The following is a 21,425-nucleotide window of genomic DNA, read 5'->3' as shown; positions in this document are numbered from 1 at the left end:
TTACCCCTCGACGCAGCGCCGCGGGTTCAACTCCGACCCTTATCTTGAGATAACTCTTTCTATGATTTGATACTATAAATCAAATTGAATTGAATTAATGTTTGAATCAGCTGGAAATGAAAAAGTAAACATCATTAAAAATGTGAATGGTAGGCCTATGTCACGTGTTGGCCGAATGATGCGGGCTTTGTCACAGAGGTGAGTTCTTTCAATGTCTCCCCGTATATAGAGAAATAGAGAATTTACACTACCGGTCAAAAGTTTGGGGTCATTCCACTCCATTCCAGACAGAATCAGTTGCATTGTTTTTTTTTAACCAGGGCAGCAGTTTTCAGATTACATTATGTGCTTATTGCAAAAGGGTTCTCCAATGTTTTCTCAGTTAGCCTTTTAAAATGATATCAGATTAGTAAACTGAATGTGCCTTTGGAACATTGGATGAATGGTTGCTGATAATGGGCAATGTAGATATTGCATTAAAGATCAGCCACTTCTTTCTACAACAGTCGAGAACCCTTTTAAAATGATGTAAACACATAATGTAATCTGAAAACTGCTGCCCTGGTTAAAAAAATAATGCAACTGATCTCAGCTGGTATTCTGTCTATAATGGAGTGGAATGGACATTTCGAAGTGACCCCAAACTTTTGACCGGTAGTGTATGTGTTTTATTTATACTCATATTTACGATATTGGATGTCCACTCGTGTTGTGCTTCATGATAAATGCTAATACATCCTGTAGCGGGCATGTTAAAAGGGTTTAAAATCAGGTGGTTTTGTGTCCACATTGTGCCATACCATACTGTAGATTAAGTTAACTAATCTGGATTACAGTCAGCACCGCCCGGCCAGAACTGGCGCACTGTCCTCATGTTGCACTGTATGGAGGTCCAAAGTCCCGAAAGGTAATTTTTATTTTATTTTTTTAACCCTCCTGTTGTCCTCGGGTCAAATTTGACCCGTTTACAAAAACTTTCTATATCGGAATTATGACAAAAGAATGTTGAAAAAAGTGACAAATGTTGGAAAAAGCTACAAAAACACAGGAAAAAACATTTCATTTTTTGAAATCGCTGAAACGCTTGAAAAAAGTGAGAAAAAAACCATCGGAAAAAAGCGACGGAAATCTTGTTAAAAAAATTGATAAAAACAGAATTAAAAAAACGGCAAAAAATTCGAAAAAAGTGACAAAAAAGTTGGAATAAAATCGACAAAAATGTCGGGAAAAGTGTAGAAATAAAACAAAAAATGTTGAAATTTCGACCCAGAAAAACACAAAGTTGCATGGTCGACGGGAAGACAACACGGGTTAATCTGTGATACAACATGGGACCCCTGAATCTGCAAAGTAACTAGTAAATATAGCTGTAGCTATAAATGAATATAGTGGAGTAAAAAGTATAATATTTTACTTAAGTATTTAAGCCGACCTGACATGCTGGGTCGGAGGGCAGGCAGTCGGACTCAATGACCAATCTGATTGGTGGAGTGCTAACCCGGAAATGGCGAGCGGGATGATTGACGAACGCCTCTCAAAATCTTGACAAAAATCTTTTAAACTGACCTTTGTTGATCTGAGATGAAGACCGATTCAGCAACTGCACGGCCTATTTCTCGCTTAAAATGTTTTCAGAAACACATTTCAGTGGACTATTTTTGTAAAATACGAGATCGTATTTCGAACAAGCCGCCATTATTGTTGGCTGGAGAAGCCAGACCCACGTGACGCGTTCGTCAGTTCCAGTTTTCATTTTTTGTATTATGTCTCGCGCATAACGTACGCTCAAGTCGGCGTCGCTTTGGTGTGTTCCGAGGCAGTTTTTGGACCTCGGGGAGCCGACTGCCTTTTCTGCCAACGGTCAGCCGTTGGGTTGGTGTGTCAGGGCCATTAAGGTTGACTTTCCCTTTAAACGTGCATCTTGGAAATTAGCAGCAGCATCAGTGAAGTTTCCCACCACACTGAGTACAATATTCACCAATTGTCATTCTTTACATATTGTTTAAAAACCAATGTCAAATTGCTGTAGAAAAAAACAAACAATTTTGGAGTGTAAATTGGATGACATATGGGTTTAATCCATGTGTCTTGGAGGTTACTGTAGTACAGTTTGGGCTGCAACTGAAAGAAAAACACCTGTTTTGTATTTGTTCTGTATCTTGGAAAATGTTATCCAGCAGACACCTCCACTGCCCTGGAAGTCTAAAAAGTCTGCTTAAAGAGAGAGGAACAGCAAGTCTAAGAGAAAAAGAGCCCAACAACAACTTTCCATGAGGACTAAACTCACACTGGAAATAAACCTGTTGGCGACCTGGAAAAAGGGAGTAAAGCATGCAGGAGGCTGGAAACAGGATGCTGGAGTGGTTGTGCTTTGCTGGTGTGGCGTTTGGTTACTCCTCTCTGGTGTTTGTGCCCAAGGAGGACGGCTACTTCAGTCAGCTGTGTGTTAGCCCCCCCTTGTTGCTAGGATGTTGACGTGCAAAAGAGAAACAATATATTTTGTTTATTTACAAAATAAAGACACATATACTTTAATGCAAAAATTGTACAAATACTGTCAATTAAAGCTGGCTGAATACATTTTTTTGGCCACTTGGGCAGTGGTGGAGAAAGTATTCAGAGCCTTTACCCTTGTGTTGTCTTCCTGTCGACTGTGTAAACATTTAAACTTTTTTCAATGTTTTCGTCGTCTTTTTTGACACTTTTGTCGCTTTTCCCAATGTTTTGACGCTTTAGTCACTTTTTTTTAAATATTTTTTCCAAATGCTATAAAATTTACTAAACCCTCAAATTCAATGAAAGTAGTGAGCTGATCATTTAATTTACTTGTGAAGAGCGTTGTATGGAACCATCCATGTTATTTCTTTTGACAATTTTGGTTGAAAGAAACCCACATTTCTGATATAGAAACTTTTTGAAACGGAGGGTTAAAGCGTTAACTCTCGCCAAAATGCAACCTAGGGTCTTTTTGTGAATGTACCCGAGTCAAACTTTTGTTTAAAAGCATATTTAGGACGGAAGCGTCACTTTTAAGATTTACCATATCTTCGTTTTCTGGTCAAATGGCCTTTTGAATGGGAGTGCTAGGGGCACTTTTATGCTAGCCTCAAAATAGCTATTTTTAAAACACTAAGAAGGCTCGACACAACATGAAACTTTGGTCCAAGTATCACCAGGGGCTCTACACATGAACTCCAGCATTGAGAACATTGTTTGTGTACACAGAGTTTACTAAAAAAGGTTTTGAGCAACTCACATTAGCAGTTGTTGTTTACGCTATCGGCCATTTTCCCAGTCCAAAATAGGCGATCTCTGAATGCGAATGAACGGACTCCATAGGAGGAAATGTCATTCTTATATGAGGCTCCTTTTTCAACTACAAGGTCAATATTGTGTTTCACTAACGACAAAACAACAAATTATCCGTGCATTTATATGGAACTAAGCTTTAGGAGCTTTCCATCTTTACTCTCCTCCCTCGACTATTTTTGACTGGCTCGATAGACGGCGACCGGAAGAACAACAGCTACAGTGAGTTGCTCAAAACCTTTCTTTTTAGTAAACTCTGTGTACACAAACAATGTTCTCAATGCTTTTGTTAAGGTGTAGAGCCCCTGACGATACTTCAAGCAAAGTTTCATGTTGTGTCGAGCCTTCTTAGTGTTTTAAAAATAGCTATTTTGAGGCTAGCATAAAAGTGCCCCTAGCACTCCCATTCAAAAGGCCATTTGAGCGAGAAAAAATCTTAAAAGTAGCGATTCCGTCCTAATTACGCTTTTAAACGAAAGTTTGACTCGGGTTATTACACACAGGCCTGAATTACACACACATGCTCAGTACCTATACATGCACTAATGGAGAGATGTCAGAGTGAGGGGGCTGCCCACGGACAGGCGCCCCGAGCAGTTGGGGGTTCGGTGCCTTGCTCAAGAGAGTGCCCAGGAGGTGAACTGGCACCTCTCCAGCTACCAGTCCACCACCATACTTTGGTCAGTATGGGGACTTGAACCAGCAACCCTCCGGTTATTTTTCTCTGAGATGTAGTGGAGTAGAAGTAGAAAGTGGTGTGAAAAGAAAAGACTAGTACCTCAAATTTGTACTTAAGTAAATGTACTTAGTTACATTTCACCACTGCACTTGGGTGCGCAAGAACTCCAAAACACAATGGCAGCCACACCCCTGGCATACTGTAATACTTGTCATTATGACTAATGTTGGCAAATAGTTCCCACATACACATCCAGCAGACACGGAGCAACATTATCATTTCATTGAATTTGAGATTTAGTCTCACAGTCGATTCTTCGCAGAGGCGTTATGTAACGAGGAGCATGCCATTTTGGCTATATGGGGGGGTGGTCTATGTCTGATTTTACATAGAACTTCCTGTTTTCTCCCAGTAAGTTAAAATACAGCCTATTGTGATATAAATATGAACATGTAATGCTGTAAAACAAAAAAAACAAAAAAATTGAAAAGAAACTTTTAAAGGTCCAATGTGTGGGAATTTCTCCCATCTAGCGTTGAGATCATACATCGCAATCAACTCTCTCGCACCACGCAGTTCAAAGTACGTATTACAGCTACGGTAGCCTTCACGCTTCAAAAAGCCGGTCTCTTGCTCTTTTCAATATCCTTTTTCTGGGCGAAAAAGAAGACTCCTGTTCCTGAAATTTGGATTTTGAATACCTCCATGTTTCCTTCTTCAACTTGCCGGGGCCGGGAAGCTACGATACCCATTAGCAGCATTAGCAGCACCTGTGAGTTTATCATGTGACAGCGAAAACGCGGAAGGCGGAGCAGTATGTCCCTTACAGGCTAACGCATTTCAAGATGGTGCATGTTGGGAGTCAAACAGTCACTCTCAGAGTAGAAAGGCATTTGGCCATAAAATGAGGGGGTTGCCAGATTTTGTAGGCCGACATCACTTAACTAGGTGAGGGGTCACAGGGGAACTATATGTTTATAGCTGAAGCAAAGGATCCTGGCCCCAACCAACCAGGGAAGGGAGGAGCCAACACCCGGAGTGGCTGGACCACAGGTCGGTCGGGGATGAAAAATATTCAATCTTTCCAACTCCAAACTCTGCCTACACCGCCTTTCTGCACTGTTTATAAAGTTGCGGGATAGCTACCGGTGAGAAATAGATGCGGGATGGGATTACTTTTGGCCACTAAAGTTTCCTCTTCAATCTCTGTTATTTCGTCTTCTCCCTCATTTTCTTACTTTTGTGTTCTTTCTTTCGCTCCACTGACTCCCTTCGCTCTCTCTTTAGGTCCTTTCTTTTCTTTACCTTCTCTGATTCGTTCCGTTTTTTTTCCGTTCCATAGGGTTTGTCACGTAGTGGACCCGTGCGCTGACGTGCACTAACATGTGCAAGTGGCACGGTAACCACGGTAACTGGCCAATGAAATGATGATCATTACAGCGTTTCAAGCGGGCTCTAAATCAAACACAACTAAGCCACACAGCCAACGGACGGGATGCAGCGCTCCACAAAATAAACTAAATATTGCATACTTATCGCGACACTTTCGATATAATATTGTGCGTGATATCGCGACAACGATATTGAGTCGATATATCATGCACCCCTATCGGGGACAGGCCTAGTCAGTACTGTACGTCAACATGTAAAACTGAATCAAACAAGAGAAGTGCGAACGCTGTAACTGACCTCAGAAGTATAACTGATGTTCTGATCCGTTACAGGTGGACGTTGCGCCAATTCTCCTCCGTCTGCTGATGTGTATCCATCCGCTCCACGTCTTCATCCACTGCAGGAAAAGTAGCTCGCCACAGAGAGGACGGTCTTTAGTGTTTTTTGCCCCCAACGGCGCCTTCCAGGCAGTGCGGCAATGGTTATGTTTAGGGTTAAGGTTAGGGTTAGCTGCCTGGAAGGCGCCGTTGGAGGCAAAAAACACCATCGAGCGGATTTTCTGTTCAGATTTTTTAACTAGAATATAGAGATGACAATATTTTACATAACCTTTGTTTTTTATCTAAGTGCACTGCCATCATTTTTAATATGTTTTTAAAGCTTGTCATACAGATACATACATTTTTAAATGTTTTGTATTATCCAAAATGTGTTAATAGTTGAATTTAAATGTTATGTTATCTTTTATGTTTCATGTTTTATTGACAGGGAAACATTTAGAGTGCTTTACTGACATTTCTGAGCTATATATACTGTATACTTTATACACGTCCACGTCTTTGTATTGAAGGGGCGCTTTTTGGTCGCAGGTTTCTCTATAGAGCTCCCCCTACAGCTTCGGAATAGATATTTGGCAGCTCCGATGTTTACTTGTGTCCGACTCCTCGCTCGGTCAGCCTGCCTCCTGTTTCCTCTTTCTCTGTTCCTCCGACAATGCTTTTCTAGCTTTCTGCTTCTTTTTTGCCGGCTCAGCCATGACGATAGTGTGAAAAACTCCATCGCTACGTGGTTAGCCGGTTCCTGAATGGGTGTATGTGTGCAGTGCCGTGAAGGTTTTTCAGCTCACAGTCGCTAGCGGGAAGCGAGACGGCCACCATTCAACCCAAAAAAAAGTCATATAACCATTCCAATGACTCCGAAGCTGTTCAGTTAAGGTAAATTAAATTAAATAACCTAAAAAAAAAAAAACTGCATAGTTCCCCTTTAACCTCTGTACACAATGTACAGTACAAATAATACTACTGAACTGTGTGCTATGTTTACACAGTGTATTATTCATTTATTGACAGGTATATTTAGATTACAGTGAGACACCGAAAACCAAAGACAGGTATTCTGCACGTACATGAATACGTGAAGACTTCAAGGACATCACGGTCTACAACAATACAGTGTATCCAACTATGTAAGTGTTTTGTTTTTTATTTTTTTTATTTTTCAGTTTCACTAAACATGAAACAAATGATCTTCAGAATGACGGCAGGCCTACAGTAACAACGTTTTTTTTTTTTTTATCTTCAAATGTTTTTGTTTTTCTTCTTCAAATCTCTTCAATGATCACATGAACGACAATTGTTCTATTACTAATTTACTGACATAAAAAGTAAATCGATCATCATAAATCGTCTTTGGAGTCTTCTTTCTTAATACACTGATTCATAAAACAAAGTGTTCAAGCAAAGGCACATGGTAGCAGATTTACAAAATGCTACCATGGAGGACTTTCATCTTTGTTCTGACAATCTACACATTTGTAATCACAGTTATATTAGTTAGAACTAATTTAGAGCACTAAAAGGTCCTATGACATGCTGCTTTTTGGATGCTTTTATATAGGCCTTAGTGGTCCCTAACACTGTATCTGAAGTCTCTTTCCCGAAATTCAGCCTTAGTGCAGAATTACAGCCACTAGAGCCAGTCCCACAATGAGCTTTCCTTAGGACGTGCTATTTCTGTGTCTGTAGCTTTAAATGCTATTGAGGAGGAGAGAGGGGGGGCTAGGTGGAGGGTGGGGGTGTGGCCTTGACCAACTGCCATGTTTCGCTTGTTTGCAAGCCATGATGTCTCTCTCTTTCTCATGGGCGGGCCAAATTCTCTGGGCAGGCAAAGCAGAGAAAGAGGAGGTAACCTTGCCCCTTATGACATCATAAAGGGAGATTCCAGATCGGCCCATCTGAGCTTTCATTTTCTCAAAGGCGGAGCAGGATACCCAAGGCTCGGTTTACACCTATCGTCATTTCTAGCCACTGGGGGACCATAGGCAGGCTGGGGGAACTCAACAACCTCATAAAGTGAAATGTTCATGCCATGGGACCTTTAAGGGTATGACTGCATCCAAGAGAGGTAAGGCACTAGATGCTACAAGGTACTTAGTACAAGTTAAAAGTAGATGAGAAATATAACAGTCCAAACTAGACACAGTACAAAACTGGGTTTCAGTGTCCAGGAAATAAAAAACAAAATGTCACATCACTGTTACTTTTAGGACTGGGTACCGAATTCAATACTTTTTAGGCACCGACCGAATTTCCTCCTTAGTATTCCTCGAGTATTGAAAAATGCCTCATCATTCAATACCAAATTTCAATACCTAATGGAGTGAATCTCATCAGCGTCAGTGAGCCAATCAGCACGCAGCATGCTTCTACCAAGATCTAATAATGCTGCTGATTGGCTGTTTAACGTTACACGTCGTAGAGACACGCTGGGAACACTCACGTAGTAGGAGCTGAAAAATAAATACGAAGATTTGTGCCATAATGTGTAATTTCTTTTTGGTGAAATGGATTTCATCAAATTGGTATCAAAGAAAGTATTGTTCAGGAACCGGCATAGAAGTCACGGTATTGGTATTGGTATCGACATGTTTTGAACGATACCCAGCCCTAGTTACTTTTGTGGAAATTTGCATCTTGAAGTTACATTTTTAACCATCGCTGTCCAAAAAGGGTGCGTGTAAAAATCCGAGCTTGTGAATGTACGTGGTTTGTGTGTTCACGGGACCTTTTCAATCCCACTGTTCCTGTCGTCGTTCCTAACCGTTTGCCCGCTCTCAGCGTCGGGCATGTGGTTGTGGTGCAGAAACAAGATTGAGTCCAAACTTTCCGGTGGAATGTTGGCTCTCTTCCTGTACGCGGCTCCAGCTCCTTCCCGCACAAAGTCCTGCGCGGCGCTCCCTGCCACTGCCGGGGCAGCCAGGTAGGCCCGCGCCACCGCGGCCAACAGCGGGAACTGCACTGCCTTGGTCCTCCACCACTGCAGGGGCTCCACTCCCAGGGAAGCCCCCTTGTCGGCTCTGAAGACGGACATCTCCATGTCTATTGACTCCTCCACGGAGCTCTGCCTGCCCTTGGGAGCAGAGCTGAACAGGTCTCCCAGGAGGAACTCCATACCGGAGAGTCCGCCCTGAGAGCCTGGATCCACAAACTCGCAGTCATCAGCCTCCCCTGGATCGCTCTCGTCATCTTCATCGACATCTATGAGCTCTCTGAAGTTGATCGGGCGGGATTCTTTGAGGCGCTTGCTCCGCCGTAGGAAGTCGCTCTCTGACTCCGGTGAGCCGGGGGACGGGCTTCTCTTTATCTGGCTTTGTGTCTTACCTTGGCTCCTCCTCCTGTCCTCCTTCACAATCCTGACGGCCTCTTGCTTCAGCCAATCAAAGGTGGCTGTCTGCTCCTTAAAGACAATCACAGAAAAATAAAGATTTCATTTGTGAGTGTCCTTCACTTTACACATATTAACTGAGATTAGGGATAACTGTTACTGTGGGGGGGTGGTTAGTCAAATTACATTAAAGGATTTAGAACAACAAATGAAGAGAAGGCAGCCTCAAAAGTGAATGTAATTCCTGGCCAATGACGTTCAAGCACATTAGCACCAGATATGGACATAAGCAGGGAAACAGAAGTCTCTCAGTGTGTATGAATCAATAATACATATTCCAAGACAAAATGGAAAGAAACTGACAGATATACAGTATAAAAAGAAAGGCAGCGAGCCTATTAGGACACTGGCTTTAGTGAAATGTTCGGTATCAGACTTGCACGTGTGTGGCTATGCTTTACAGTGATACTACGTGCTATTCGGAGGGCGGGATATCAAACCTCAAATGTTTTGGTACCAAGGTACCAAGAACTGAAAGCTGGAATCAAATGCCTGTTTAGATTCATAGTCTCGCTTACTTATTCTTTGATCAGATTCTTTAATAAAAGATTTTTGCTGATTTTACTCTGTATTTTTAGGAAAAGTTCTTGTACAGCCGCATGTGTTGAGACATCATTTAACAGTGGCCAGACAGGTAATTGTACTTTATGTTACTGCCTGTGACATCATCTCTGTGTATACAGTATGTATTTATTTATGTGTGTGTGTGTGTGTGTGTGTGTGTGTGTGTGTGTTCTTGTTTAACTATATTCATGGTCTGGCCCACTAGACAAATGAAATGAGTCAATTAAATCAAACAGGTCTTTAATAAGTAAATGTGTGTGTGTGCTGCTTTGGGTGTGAGTGGTGTTGATGGGAGTTATGGCAAAAAGCTCTGGTAGATATCCACCTATTTTATTACATGTATTATGCACACATCACAATATACATTTATTTTTACTTTACTACCCGCTAACAAGCTGTTAAACCCTAAACAGTATACATATTGATGTGCATAACCCGTCTACTCAACAGGCAGAGAGACCCTGGCGGCCATCTGCTGCTGTCATGCGCAGCAACAGTAACTAAGAAGGGCGGGGTTTAGCAAATAGCCAATGCATTATAACTTTCCGACTCACCTTGTCCTCCATGAAGCCCAGCCCGTGGAACTGGGGGTCGAGGGAACACGCCACGCACAGAATCCTGTTGACGACGGGGTTTTCGTAACAGCTCGCCAAGTTCCGCCTCATCATCCTCTTCACCTCCTTCAGGGTGGATGACGAGTCGCCCGGCCGCGACATGAGGTGTCGGGAGAGCAGGCCGGTGAGAATGGGTTTGACGAGGGACAGGCGGGGGAACGCCTCCTTGGCGAGGGTTCGACACGCCACATCCAGGGGCTTGAGGACCAAACACAGCTCCTCCAGAACCTTCCACTCGGATCGCAAAGTTGCGACGCCGGTCGAAGATGCGTTGGAGGTGGAGTTTGCGTGGCAGCTGCCAGACGAACTGGATTCTGAACCCGTGTCTTCTTTAGACGAGCCCTCGCCTTTAACCTCTTTTATCATATCGCAGAAAAGGCTTTTATGCTTGATGAGCACGCTCAGTAGAGGGTACAGCTTATTCCACGTTGGCCGGCTGTGGGCCCATGACTTCAGCTCGGCCTGTTCGTGTTTGGTCAGGGCGTGCAACAGACTCTGGGCGTGGTGCGGATACGAGCCTTTGGTGTGAGCAGGTGGCAGGAACAGGTTTGTGAGAATAGCCTGGAATTGACTGAGGGTCTTGGAGATGACAGAGTGTGCCATCACTTCCTCGATGCAGCCTTGCACAGCGCTGAAGAAACACGGCACGGATGGTAGTCCTTCACCGGAATGGCAGACGTGCTCCAGGCCTTGGGCTTCCTCGGGTGACACGGGGTCCTCCCTTTCGAGAAATGTTGTCGAGTTCGGGTGAGGAGCGCTTCCTCCAGCCTCTCCACCTCTCTTGCTCTTTATTTGCCCCGGCCTCATCTTGTTCCTTCCCTCCCCTCCCAGCAAGACCAGGTTAGGCTGGGAGATCCCCCACTCCTGGGCCATCCCTTTCACTTGAGCCTCCACAGCTCGAAGGCTGCATTCTTTCCCCCCGCTCTTGGTCAGTCTTTGGGTGGCCAGAGCCAGGTTCTGAAAAGTAAAATGACAGTCTATGTAATGGGCCCAGAGGGTGAGGTAGCGCTCAGTGCTGCCCTGCCAGCTGTGGAACCAAACATCCACGCTTAAAGTGACAAAGTGAGGCACTTCCCTCCGGTAACCGAGAGGGCGCCCGCGTCTCCTGGACTCGAACCCGATGGGAGCCGTGTAGTCGGAGACCTCCTCGTTCTCGCTGCTTCCCAGTTTCCTCCGCAGCAGCTGGGCCAGACTCGCCTTGCCTCTGTTGTGATGTTCTCTCAGGAGGCTCTCCAGCTGCCGAGGCGAAGGCAGCTCCTTGTAGGAGGGGAGGAGGGTGTGAATCAGCTGTTTGAAGCCGTCCCCTTCTACCAGAGCCGGGGGCTGGAGATCCACGATGAGGAAGTTGGCAATGGCATTGGTCACGTTGGGGGACAATACCAGCGGGGGTGTACTGACCACACCGCTGTTAAGCATCACTGGCTGGGAGCGCTGTTGACCTTTTGTGAAAAAGAATAAAATCTTCAATCAGCAAATAAGCTTCAACAGTTTGGCAACACATTTTTTTTACAAAGCCTGTTCAAGCTGGAGGAACTACTCTAGATTCAATTCAATTAGTCTTTATTGTCCACTTGGGGGACTTTTCTTGGACTCTGGCGCCGACAACTTTAGCTGTACTTACAATAAAGATCAATAAACAGAAACAATAAGACTGAGCCACAGGCCACATGGACAGGACATGATATTATTGCACAACCCATGCGGCCTTAAGCCCGAGACACACCAAGCCGATAATCGGCCGTCGGACAGTCTGGCGAGGTCGGTGACTCGAGTCTGTTCGGTGTGTTCCGTGCCGTCGTCCGTCCGAGGGGCCGTTGGCCTTGGTTTTGGCTGATTTGACATGTTGAATCGGAGGGCGGGCAGTTGGACTCAATGACCAATCTGATTGGTGGAGTGCTAACCCGCAAACCAGGAGCGGGATGAGCGTGACTAGAGTCTCTCAAAATCTGACGAAAATCTTTTAAACTGACCTTTATCGATCTGAAATGAAGACAGATTCAGCAACTGCATGGTCTATTTCTCGCTTAAAATGTTTTCAGAAACACGTTTCGGTGAACTATTTTAGTACAATATGAGACCGTATTCTGAACCATTGGGCTAACACTGGCGCATTTACAGAAATGTTGATTAAATTGCATTGTCCTAATCAAATAAACTTACAAACAAACGAATTTCCGGAGAAGCCAGACCCACGTGACGCGTTTTGTCCAATCATTTTTTTGGGCGACAATACAGATTAGCGCCGCCTGCTGTTATGGAGACGTATTGCGTCTCGTCGCTTTGGTGTGTTCCGAGACACTTTTTTTGACCAAGTCGGGGAGACTGATCAGTCCAACTGCCTTTTCTGCCGAGGGTCGGCTGTCGGGTTGGTGTGTCACGACCTTTAAGAAATGTTGTTTAACATTTTTAACTAGACACCAGTTTACAGGTTAAACCTGTACATTTGTTTGTTTGAAAAAGAGTTTTTAGACTCACATAACTACACAAAAATAACTTCAGGTTGGTTAAAAGGAAAATATTGATTTCTAAACTTGGGTCTTATTTTTAGCCATGCGAGTGTTACACTAAGAGTGCTTGTCGTTTTTGTTTCCATGAACGGGTAAAGGGCGTGTAAAGTGCCATGAACTAACAATTCAATATAATATTAAAAATATATAATCCAACCAATAACCACTTGTAATAATTGTTACAGGCCTACGTAATAGTTACCTATTGTCAGAAGGCTCCGGTCCTTGTTGCCGTCGCGTGTTCTGATGTGGTGCTTGTTGGTCAGATGGATTTGGAGATCTGCTGCTCCCCCCCCACAGCCGATATGTTCCCCACACAGCTTACACACCACAGCGCTGCGGTCCAGAGGCCGGCCGGTAGGGTCCGGCTCGAACCCAAAAAAGTACCATGGGCTGTTCTCTGTGACGTTTGGGTTACTCAGCAGTTTCTCAGTCCCGGGCATAAAGTCGTACTTTTCCAATGAATGAGAGCCCGGGGACGGTAAGGAGATCAGGGAGGAGGAGGAGGGAAACACAGAGACAGACATCATGCCAGAATCACTAGCGGCGTCTGGGTTGGACACAGTCGTCACGTCACTGATGACAAGCATGGGGCTCTGTGATTGGCTGTTGTCTGACCAAAGAGAGGAGCTGCTGGGCTCTGGGAGGGTGACCAATTGGATGTCTTGCAGAAGGCGCAGGACTGTCTCTTTGTCTCCGACTTCACATTTCACATTGTCACCTGTAACCCCCCCCCACATCAAAATTAATAATATAATGCAGAGGATGTGACATCCATTTTAGCGAGCTACATTTTCAGTTTTAAGACTTTCAAAAACATTCTATTTAAGTCTAGGGCTGCACAATATAGCCATTTTGGGGAACAACTCTCGGCTCTCCATTGAATTGTATTGTGTGAAGGTGCCTCCTCGTCAATTTCGTCCGCTAGCAAACAACAGAATAATGCCTAAAAGCTGCTGTGTGACGATATTCACTACCAACAATGTAAAGAACCCATAGCTTAAGCTTTTATAAGCTGCCGACCCAAAAAACTGAGCTTTTATGAAGACAAACGTGGATACAGACGTGAGGAATCAGCAGAGAGAATGGGAAGTCCGTGGCATCCTGACACTAAGCTAACGTTATGTCCCACGTTACATTTGCTGCAAGCATTTTGTTACCTAGTCAAATATCCAAATGGCAGTTTTAGCCTAACTATACGTCTGTAAGTTAAGCTAAAACACGTAACGTGGGACATAACGTTAGCTCAGTGTCAGGATCTCACAGTCTTCCCATTCTCTCTGCTGATTCCTCACGTCTGTATCCACATTTGTCTTCATCAAAGCTCAGTTTTTCAGGTCAGCAGCTTATAAAAACATAATTTATGGGCTCTTTACATTGTTGGTAGTGAATATCACCTCACAGCAGCTTTTAGGCATTATTCTGTTGTTTGCTAGCAGTCAAAATTGACGAGTACGAACCTTCCCGCAATACAAGTCAATGGACAGCGGAGAGTTCTTTTCCCCTCCGGTGGGGGCGGGACTTAAATGTGCTCTGTCTCTGCATCGCATATTTTCCTCCTATCGTGCAGCCCTATTTAGTATTTAGTCAGTTGAAAATGAATGTGGAAGTGAACAAACTAATATAGATCTGCAAGTCTGCTTCTACCACATGTCATTCTATGCTTCAGTGTGTGAACTCACCCATCCCCAGGCCCAGCAGGGTGGCATAATCCTTGCCGATCCAGACCCTGAGCTCTGTTCCTTCTGTGATGGGCTGGGAAACCCTGTAGTAGATGTGGCGGTAGAACTGGAAAATGACCAGGTTGTGTTCCTCCTCACTGCTGGTATATGTTACGTATCTGAAACATAGAGCAAACATGTACAGTTTGTTAGTAGGAGCCAATCTCAGTCAGACGAATGCTCTGATTGACTGCATTATATATAAAAAGTAAAAAAAACAAAAAAAAAAAACAAGGGAGAAAGGACATTATACTTTGAGAGAGAAACTTGAATCAGTAAGAACTGCCCACCTCATCCAGTTAGATTTGCTTTCATCGGAAGCATCGACGTAGACAAAACCAGCATCATCTCTGATCTGGAGATGGGAGCAATGTGTATGTCAACTCTCAATTATATATGGATTTCCTGCTGGTTACCAAAACAAGTCACAAATTACATTACTGATTAAAGGCCGTTTTATGGTTGTGTGGAGGCTCCACGCAGTGGTTTCACCGTAGCCTACGTAAGTGGCCTGATGTTTATACTTGTGTGCTGGTGTGTTCGTTGAGCCGGCATGTGTGTGTGTGTGTGTGTGTGTGTGTGTGGGGAGTGTGTTAGAGCGAGGGAGAAGTGAGAGAGTGACGGCGATTAGCTTCGAAGTGAGTACCGACTCTAGAGTCATAGTGAGACAAACAAAGTGTCTGCCCTGTTCTTTCTGACCACGGTGGGAAATCTGGAGCAGGAGAAGTGAACCCTCTCCTTGATTTAATCTTGTTTATGAAGAAGGAGAACCAGGGAATGAGTCGGGGAGGAAATGCAACGCTACCCAGCCACGGCCGAGCCACATGCACGGCAGTAGGGACCGGCGTAGACGCGGAGGGGTCTGCGGGGGTACGCCGTCGATTCGACGCACAACCATAAAACGGCCTTAAAAGCAGGGCTGCAACTAACGATTAGCACAAAAAGCATCATTTTCTTTTTTGTTGCCATAACTTCATTTTAAACTACCTCTTTACATCTAGTCGGACCTGTCTACTTACAGCCCAGGCGTATTTGAGGTTGCTCGGCATTTGTCCTCTGCACACTTCTCCTAGAAATGGCCCAAACATGACGCCCTTCTGAAGGTGACACTTGGCGTACACTTTCATCTCTCCCATCTGGTCTTCATCAGAAGATCCAGGACCAGACATCCCAGAGCCGATGTCCCCGCACAGGCACAGGCAGGAGGGCAGGGACAGCACCGCCCGGGAGGGCCCACCGTGGAGCCATGGCTCTCCAGGCGGCAGCACGGCGTCTGGGACGTAGTTCTGGTTGGATGCATTCTGGAGAAATGGAAAATCCTCAAGGAATTCTTCATGGTTTAAATCCAAACCTACAGAGGGAGGGGGGGAAAAAAATAGAGAAATGATTAGTCAAACATGGAATTAAGGTGAGATACCGTTAGAGGAGGACTTTATTTTCATTGAGCATGTTTACTGTTCTTTTGTTGTTTTGGGTAAAAAAAAAAAAAAATAATAGAGATGACAGAACTTAACACAGGAAATAGAGAAAAGTCCTTCGGAGGATGTTATAGCATTAGAATGCAATTGTTAAAATACTAGACAGATTGCATTAAAGTAATCATTTTACAATGTTAGTTATGTATAGCAAAGACAGAAGCCTTGAGTTTGTTTTGATTCATTTTATTTTGTTTCCCCAACCAAGAAAAATGTATGTTCCTATATAGTCTTGTAACCAGCATCACGTTCAATCATTCGGACTTTCTGTAGACATTTATCTCAACACTTCACTCTGATATTACTAAGATAATGAATCAACTGCAGCACTGGTGCAGTCAGAGTGTGTGTGCTTGAGTGAATTTCTGTCAGTGGTGCCCACTTGTCTGGTGGCAGACCTGCTGGGCCAGCTGAATCGCCCTTTGGCAATATCTTACGCAGCTTACGGCCCCCGAGGGATGGCGTCTGGGGACTTTGGAGGGAGCTTTCAGACCTGTTGTAAAAAATTATACTTAAGTTATTTCAGTAGGTGTAATGGGAAAAATAGCAACAGGTGAATATACTTCATCCTACCTGTGCACGCTGACAGGAATCGTTTCTCTTGCCTCCAGTCTTGGGTCACACAGTAGGTGAAAGGGTGTGCTTCGGATGCAGTGATTGGTATAGATGATCGATGTGCCGGCTTCTTTGCACATGCGAGCCAGCATTGAGCCCAGATAATTGACTCCGAGGGGGGTGTGGCTGTACCACATTTCATCGGTAAGATCCTTCTTGGGCTGCACGTAAAGGGCGGTTGCGTTGCATGGGAGCTTGCTCAGGTACTTCAAAAGCGAAGTAATGGGACAGAATGCACTGCCTGGCTTCTCAAACATAGAGCCTCGGTCCTTCTCACTGTCAATCTTCGTTTCGTCCACAAAGGATAAAGCACAGCATCGCCGCCCTCTCTCGTCTTTTCTGATCACAAATGAATCTGGCCTTAGATTCCTGTTGGCCTGCTTCCCTCTGCGGCCGAAATGTACCTGAACATCAAACCAGACTTTGTTCAGAAGTCCCCTCGGAGTGCTGGTGTCCATCGCACGCGAGTGTCTGAGGATGCGGATATCACTAGAAGACAGCGCCTGATGGTGAGATCTTAAGTTTCGACCGCACTTCCGAATTCTCTTGAGCACTCCCAGGAACACCTTGTTGGCTGAGGTGAACTCAGCATCTCTCATTAAGCACACAGGGCGGCTGAAAGGAGGCTCTTTGAGGTAACGGTTTAGTCCGGCTCTCAGCGCAATGTAACTGGCAATCCCATACAGCTCTCCTTTGCCGTTTCGTACCGATCCGTAAAAGTGTCTCAGCACCCCGTTCAGCTCAGTCTTCTCCACTGTAGTCAGGTCCACCTGGAGCCCCTGTGCCTCCAACCAGCCAGTGAAGCAATTCACAGCCCAGGTCGTCTGCTTCATGGTAAGCTTACTTATTTCGTTCCTGCTGTCTTCAAGTTCATTCAGTTCTAAGTCTGAAACCATTGCATGTCTAGAAATGCCAGTAGTATTTACCTCATACTCTTCCTCTTCTTGTGACTCATCCTCTTCTTTCAGGATGAGCTCCTCTTTAGTTTTCATATCAGGCTCAAACACGTGCAGTTTATCACGGGAATCCTTCAGGTCTGCATTCATAATGTTAGCTGTGAGCTCCATCAGCTGTCAAGGTAGTTGCTGTGTGTTCAATGTTAAAACGAGACGGACAATAGGTAGGATTCGGCCATGTAAACAAAGCGGAGTGATACCGCTCATGTAGTCAGGTTTCTGTGCTATACGGCGGTTATACCACAGTCATTTATCAGACTGTATTGAAGAGACGAAAAGGGATTTTAAAACGCTAAAGATGGCGGCTATGACTGGCCAATCATTGCACCCACCGCAGAACGGTTATTTGTAACGACGTATCATGACAGCGGGACTACAGCAACATATCCCTTACCAAATGATATTTTAAATAATAAAATATTCCCAAAATGTTACCCTCAGCTCCTTACAATTATGGATGTACAATGGGTTACTTGGGTGACTGTTTAGGTGATACCATGGCAACAACAAAGGTATGAGACAGCCGTAAAACCGCCTTCTAGCACTGGGGTCGTATTCTCTCTGCGCATGCGTACAATCATATTTAGGCAGTGTAAAGTTGTTTGTGTGTAATAGCACTGTTAACAAGGCGAAAATTAACACTAGGGTCCCGAAACGAGACATGGAAACTACGTTACGTATGAAAGAACCTGACATTAGATAACCCCGTTCAAAGAAACAGATACTGTTTGACTTAAAAAACTTGCTGGTAGGTGTTGTTACCGATTATCTTGATTTTACACTCTTTGAATGTGTCCGATGGCCTACAATCTCAATGCATTGTCGGAATTAAATGCTGCATTTAAAGATGTAACACAGTAAATACACTCACACCAGTCTGTCTGCATATTCTGCTTAAAGTACAACAACAAATACCATACTAGGAGGTCTGTTCTCCCACGTGAGTTTAGCACAGAGTGTGCATATATACCTTTATATACAGTCAATGGCATACAAGAACAGCACAAGGGTTAGGGACTATTTTTTTTCACCTTTAACTGTTCCCTTTTAAATGCAACTTTATCAAACCCATAATGTGCCCCACTGCAATTGTATTTTGTCAGTCTTAAAGGGAAGGGTGTATGTAACGTTAGTAGTGGCAAAGGCGGCCGATGCACCAAGGCTCAAATTTGAGGCACTCTTTGGATACACAATTGTCGCAGTGAAAGAGCTGAATTTTGTGGTAAATCACCTTGAGCCTCAAACAAAGCTCCAGATGTCGGGGCAGAAGTAGTCTCGAAAAAATCCGCACGATGTCGACGTCTCAAGTGACTTCTTAAATTCGTGGTATTTCCACCTTTTGCAAGTACTATTTTTCGGCACAAACGACAAACGGCCTCGCCAGAGTTCAAAGGTTGCCCCTTTTCATCTGCTTTCAAGCCGAAATACATCCACACGATGGACTTGCTTCTTGGTTTACTGATAAGATCCATGTTCCTGTGGCCCTTCTTCTGCAGGCTGTTCGCTCCGCTGGCTGGCGGTAGCACAGCCGCAAGAGTTAGGCTGGATAGAAAGGACATCCCTTTCGAAATCACATTATTTTTGATGCGCTATTTTAAACGTAGCGTTGATGTACGTTTATGGCGGTGAGAACTTTGTGTGAAAAAAAAAAAAAAAACAAGATTCAACAATTCAAATCACCATGGCTATCACATAATTGTGAACATATTTAAATAAAACTGTGCTTATACAATAGAAAGATACTCAATCTTCGTATTCTATTTTGACATGCGTCAATACTTACCCTGTAACAAAAAGTCCAAACACTTTCAGTGGCTTTTACAACAAATAAAACGCATAGGATGACAGCCATTGAATTGGCGCTGCTTCTTCTACCTGCTCTATTTCTATGCTTTCTACGTCTCCATTTGTGGACCAATGTCATCATTCGGCGACGGATCAGGGTTGCCAGGTCCTGTTGTTAATAAACCTGCACAAACTTCCAAACTGAAGACTCTCTTTTTGGTCATCAAATTAAGTGCACGCTTGTTTTGGATTATGGACCACTAAATAAGAAATTGTAACAATAAGGACTTCCAGGTGGCTGCTGCATTGTTTTTTCCCCCCCTAATCTTCAGGCACTGTCTTGCATCATTTTATACATTTGTAAAAATACATTTATGAATGAAATTAAAATACCACAAACTAACTGAGAAACAGCCAATGTGGAGCATATGTAGCTATATTTTAAAACAATTGTATTGTTTTCTCATCTGTACACATACATATATGTTTTTGTCTGTTTATAATAAGGGTGTTTATAGTGTACATATTACTATTATTATTCTATTTTTTCTATTTCTTATAATACTTTTTTGTATATCTTTCCTATGTCTAATGTGCATTTGTCTTTTCTGATGAGTGTGACTTTTTCTGAGCTGCTGTAACAAGGGAATTTCCCCAGTGTGGGATTAATAAAGTCTATCTTATCTCGTTTCTGTGCTTTTTGGCCAAAAATATAATGAACTGTCATGTTTGCTTTGCACACTGTACTGTGTGCCAAGGGAGTGAGAGGAGCCATGCTCAGGAACCTCCTAGCAGGTCTTTTAATTGAACTGCCCCTCGGTTAGAATGATCTATCAAAACAGACAACCAGGGGTACACATGGGTTTTAAAGGGCAGCTCATTTTAATTTCCGAATAAGGTGTGATAGAGGTGTTAGACTTTCGATACTATTTATATATTCCATTGTTATACTATCCTGTCTTGAGTCGTAACGATCAACAGATCATTCGATTTATGCCCTGACACAACTGTCATTCACATTTTCAAATTCTTCTGTAAAAAGATAGGCTCCATGGTATCAAGTGTGGTATAACCGCCATATTCTTTGGCCGTGTAGCCTACCACACTAAGGGCATATCATCACATTTATATAATTTAATTAAAATGTAATAAATAACTTATTGTACCAGTCAATTGGACAAAAACCTAAAACACACTAATACACTGATAAAAAAAGAGCCAGATGGCAGAAGGGTAAGAGCTTGAGTTTCCTCACCGTGGTGAGTTAAGAATGTAATACCTGTTTTGAATATCAAATTCAATTGTATTGTCATTGACACAATGTGCAGGCACATATGTAACGAAATGTATATTAGGTTTGATGTTTTCTATGCAAAACAAAGATGCTGAATATTATTTTTTTATTATTATTTTTTTTTTAAGTTGCTCCAAGTTTTGTGGCATCTGAAAAATCTCAAGATGTTTAAAACATGTTTTGAAAAAAAGTTTCCTCACCTGCAAAACGCCACCTCATCCCGGAGGATGGAAGAGCTGCCCTTTTCCCAGGCAGATCAGTCCATAGATGTATTTGTTTATGATGCCTGCGAATATGTCCTGCCATATTTGTCGTGTTGCCAGAGGGGGCGTATGGTACCCGCGTGTAACAAAGCCTACAAACTGTATGTTTTTTGTCAACGACGCGTTCGTTGTTTACATAAATCACAGGGAAGGCAAAATGTTGCCACACCGCTGACCTCAGGGAAGCAGGAGGATTTTCCAGCTCTATTATTGTTTTTCCGCCATCTCTAACCCCAGCAGTGGCCATGGTGTCAGGCTGCAGGCTACAGTATTTCACTCTGAAATGTAGCCTACTGGAGTAGAAGTATAAAGTAAAGTACAAGTAGCGTTACCTCTAAATTGTACTCAAGTGTAGCACTTAAGTAAATATTACTTTCCACCAGTGACAGCAGCACATCATAGCCTATCATACGCGCACGGCGCGCCTACTTTTCTAAATAGTTTTACTTGAAATCTTCTAATCTGGCAACACCGGGCTCGAGTTCCCTGCTACTGCTGCCTATAGCAGGGCGATAGCTATCATACATA

The 21,425-nt window shown here is 43.6% G+C and overlaps 1 protein-coding gene across 5 annotated transcripts; it reads right to left on the bottom strand.

Annotated features, from left to right (window-relative positions):
* Positions 1 to 6,694: 6,694 nt before the first annotated feature.
* On the bottom strand, positions 6,695 to 21,144 carry LOC144527898 (uncharacterized). 5 transcript variants are annotated; one of them, XM_078266228.1, is made up of 8 exons: positions 16,558 to 18,880; positions 16,383 to 16,477; positions 15,529 to 15,860; positions 14,800 to 14,864; positions 14,471 to 14,628; positions 12,991 to 13,509; positions 10,222 to 11,720; positions 6,695 to 9,115 (listed from the first exon to the last, which is right to left on the bottom strand). In XM_078266228.1, exons 1-8 carry the CDS (start codon positions 17,664 to 17,666, stop codon positions 8,435 to 8,437), a joined length of 4,458 nt encoding a protein of 1,485 aa, XP_078122354.1. In that variant the 5' UTR covers positions 17,667 to 18,880; the 3' UTR covers positions 6,695 to 8,434. The 5 variants fall into 5 exon arrangements, with proteins under 5 accessions (XP_078122354.1, XP_078122363.1, XP_078122372.1 ...); XM_078266237.1 differs by having other exon boundaries at positions 6,695 to 9,109; XM_078266246.1 differs by having other exon boundaries at positions 16,422 to 16,477.
* Between the last annotated feature and the right edge of the window lie 281 nt (positions 21,145 to 21,425).

Source organism: Sander vitreus, chromosome 2 (genome assembly GCF_031162955.1).
Source record: "Sander vitreus isolate 19-12246 chromosome 2, sanVit1, whole genome shotgun sequence".
NCBI classification, from domain to species: Eukaryota; Metazoa; Chordata; class Actinopteri; order Perciformes; family Percidae; genus Sander; species Sander vitreus.
Note: the sequence above shows the minus strand (reverse complement) of the source record. Positions and strands in the feature narration are given on the sequence as shown.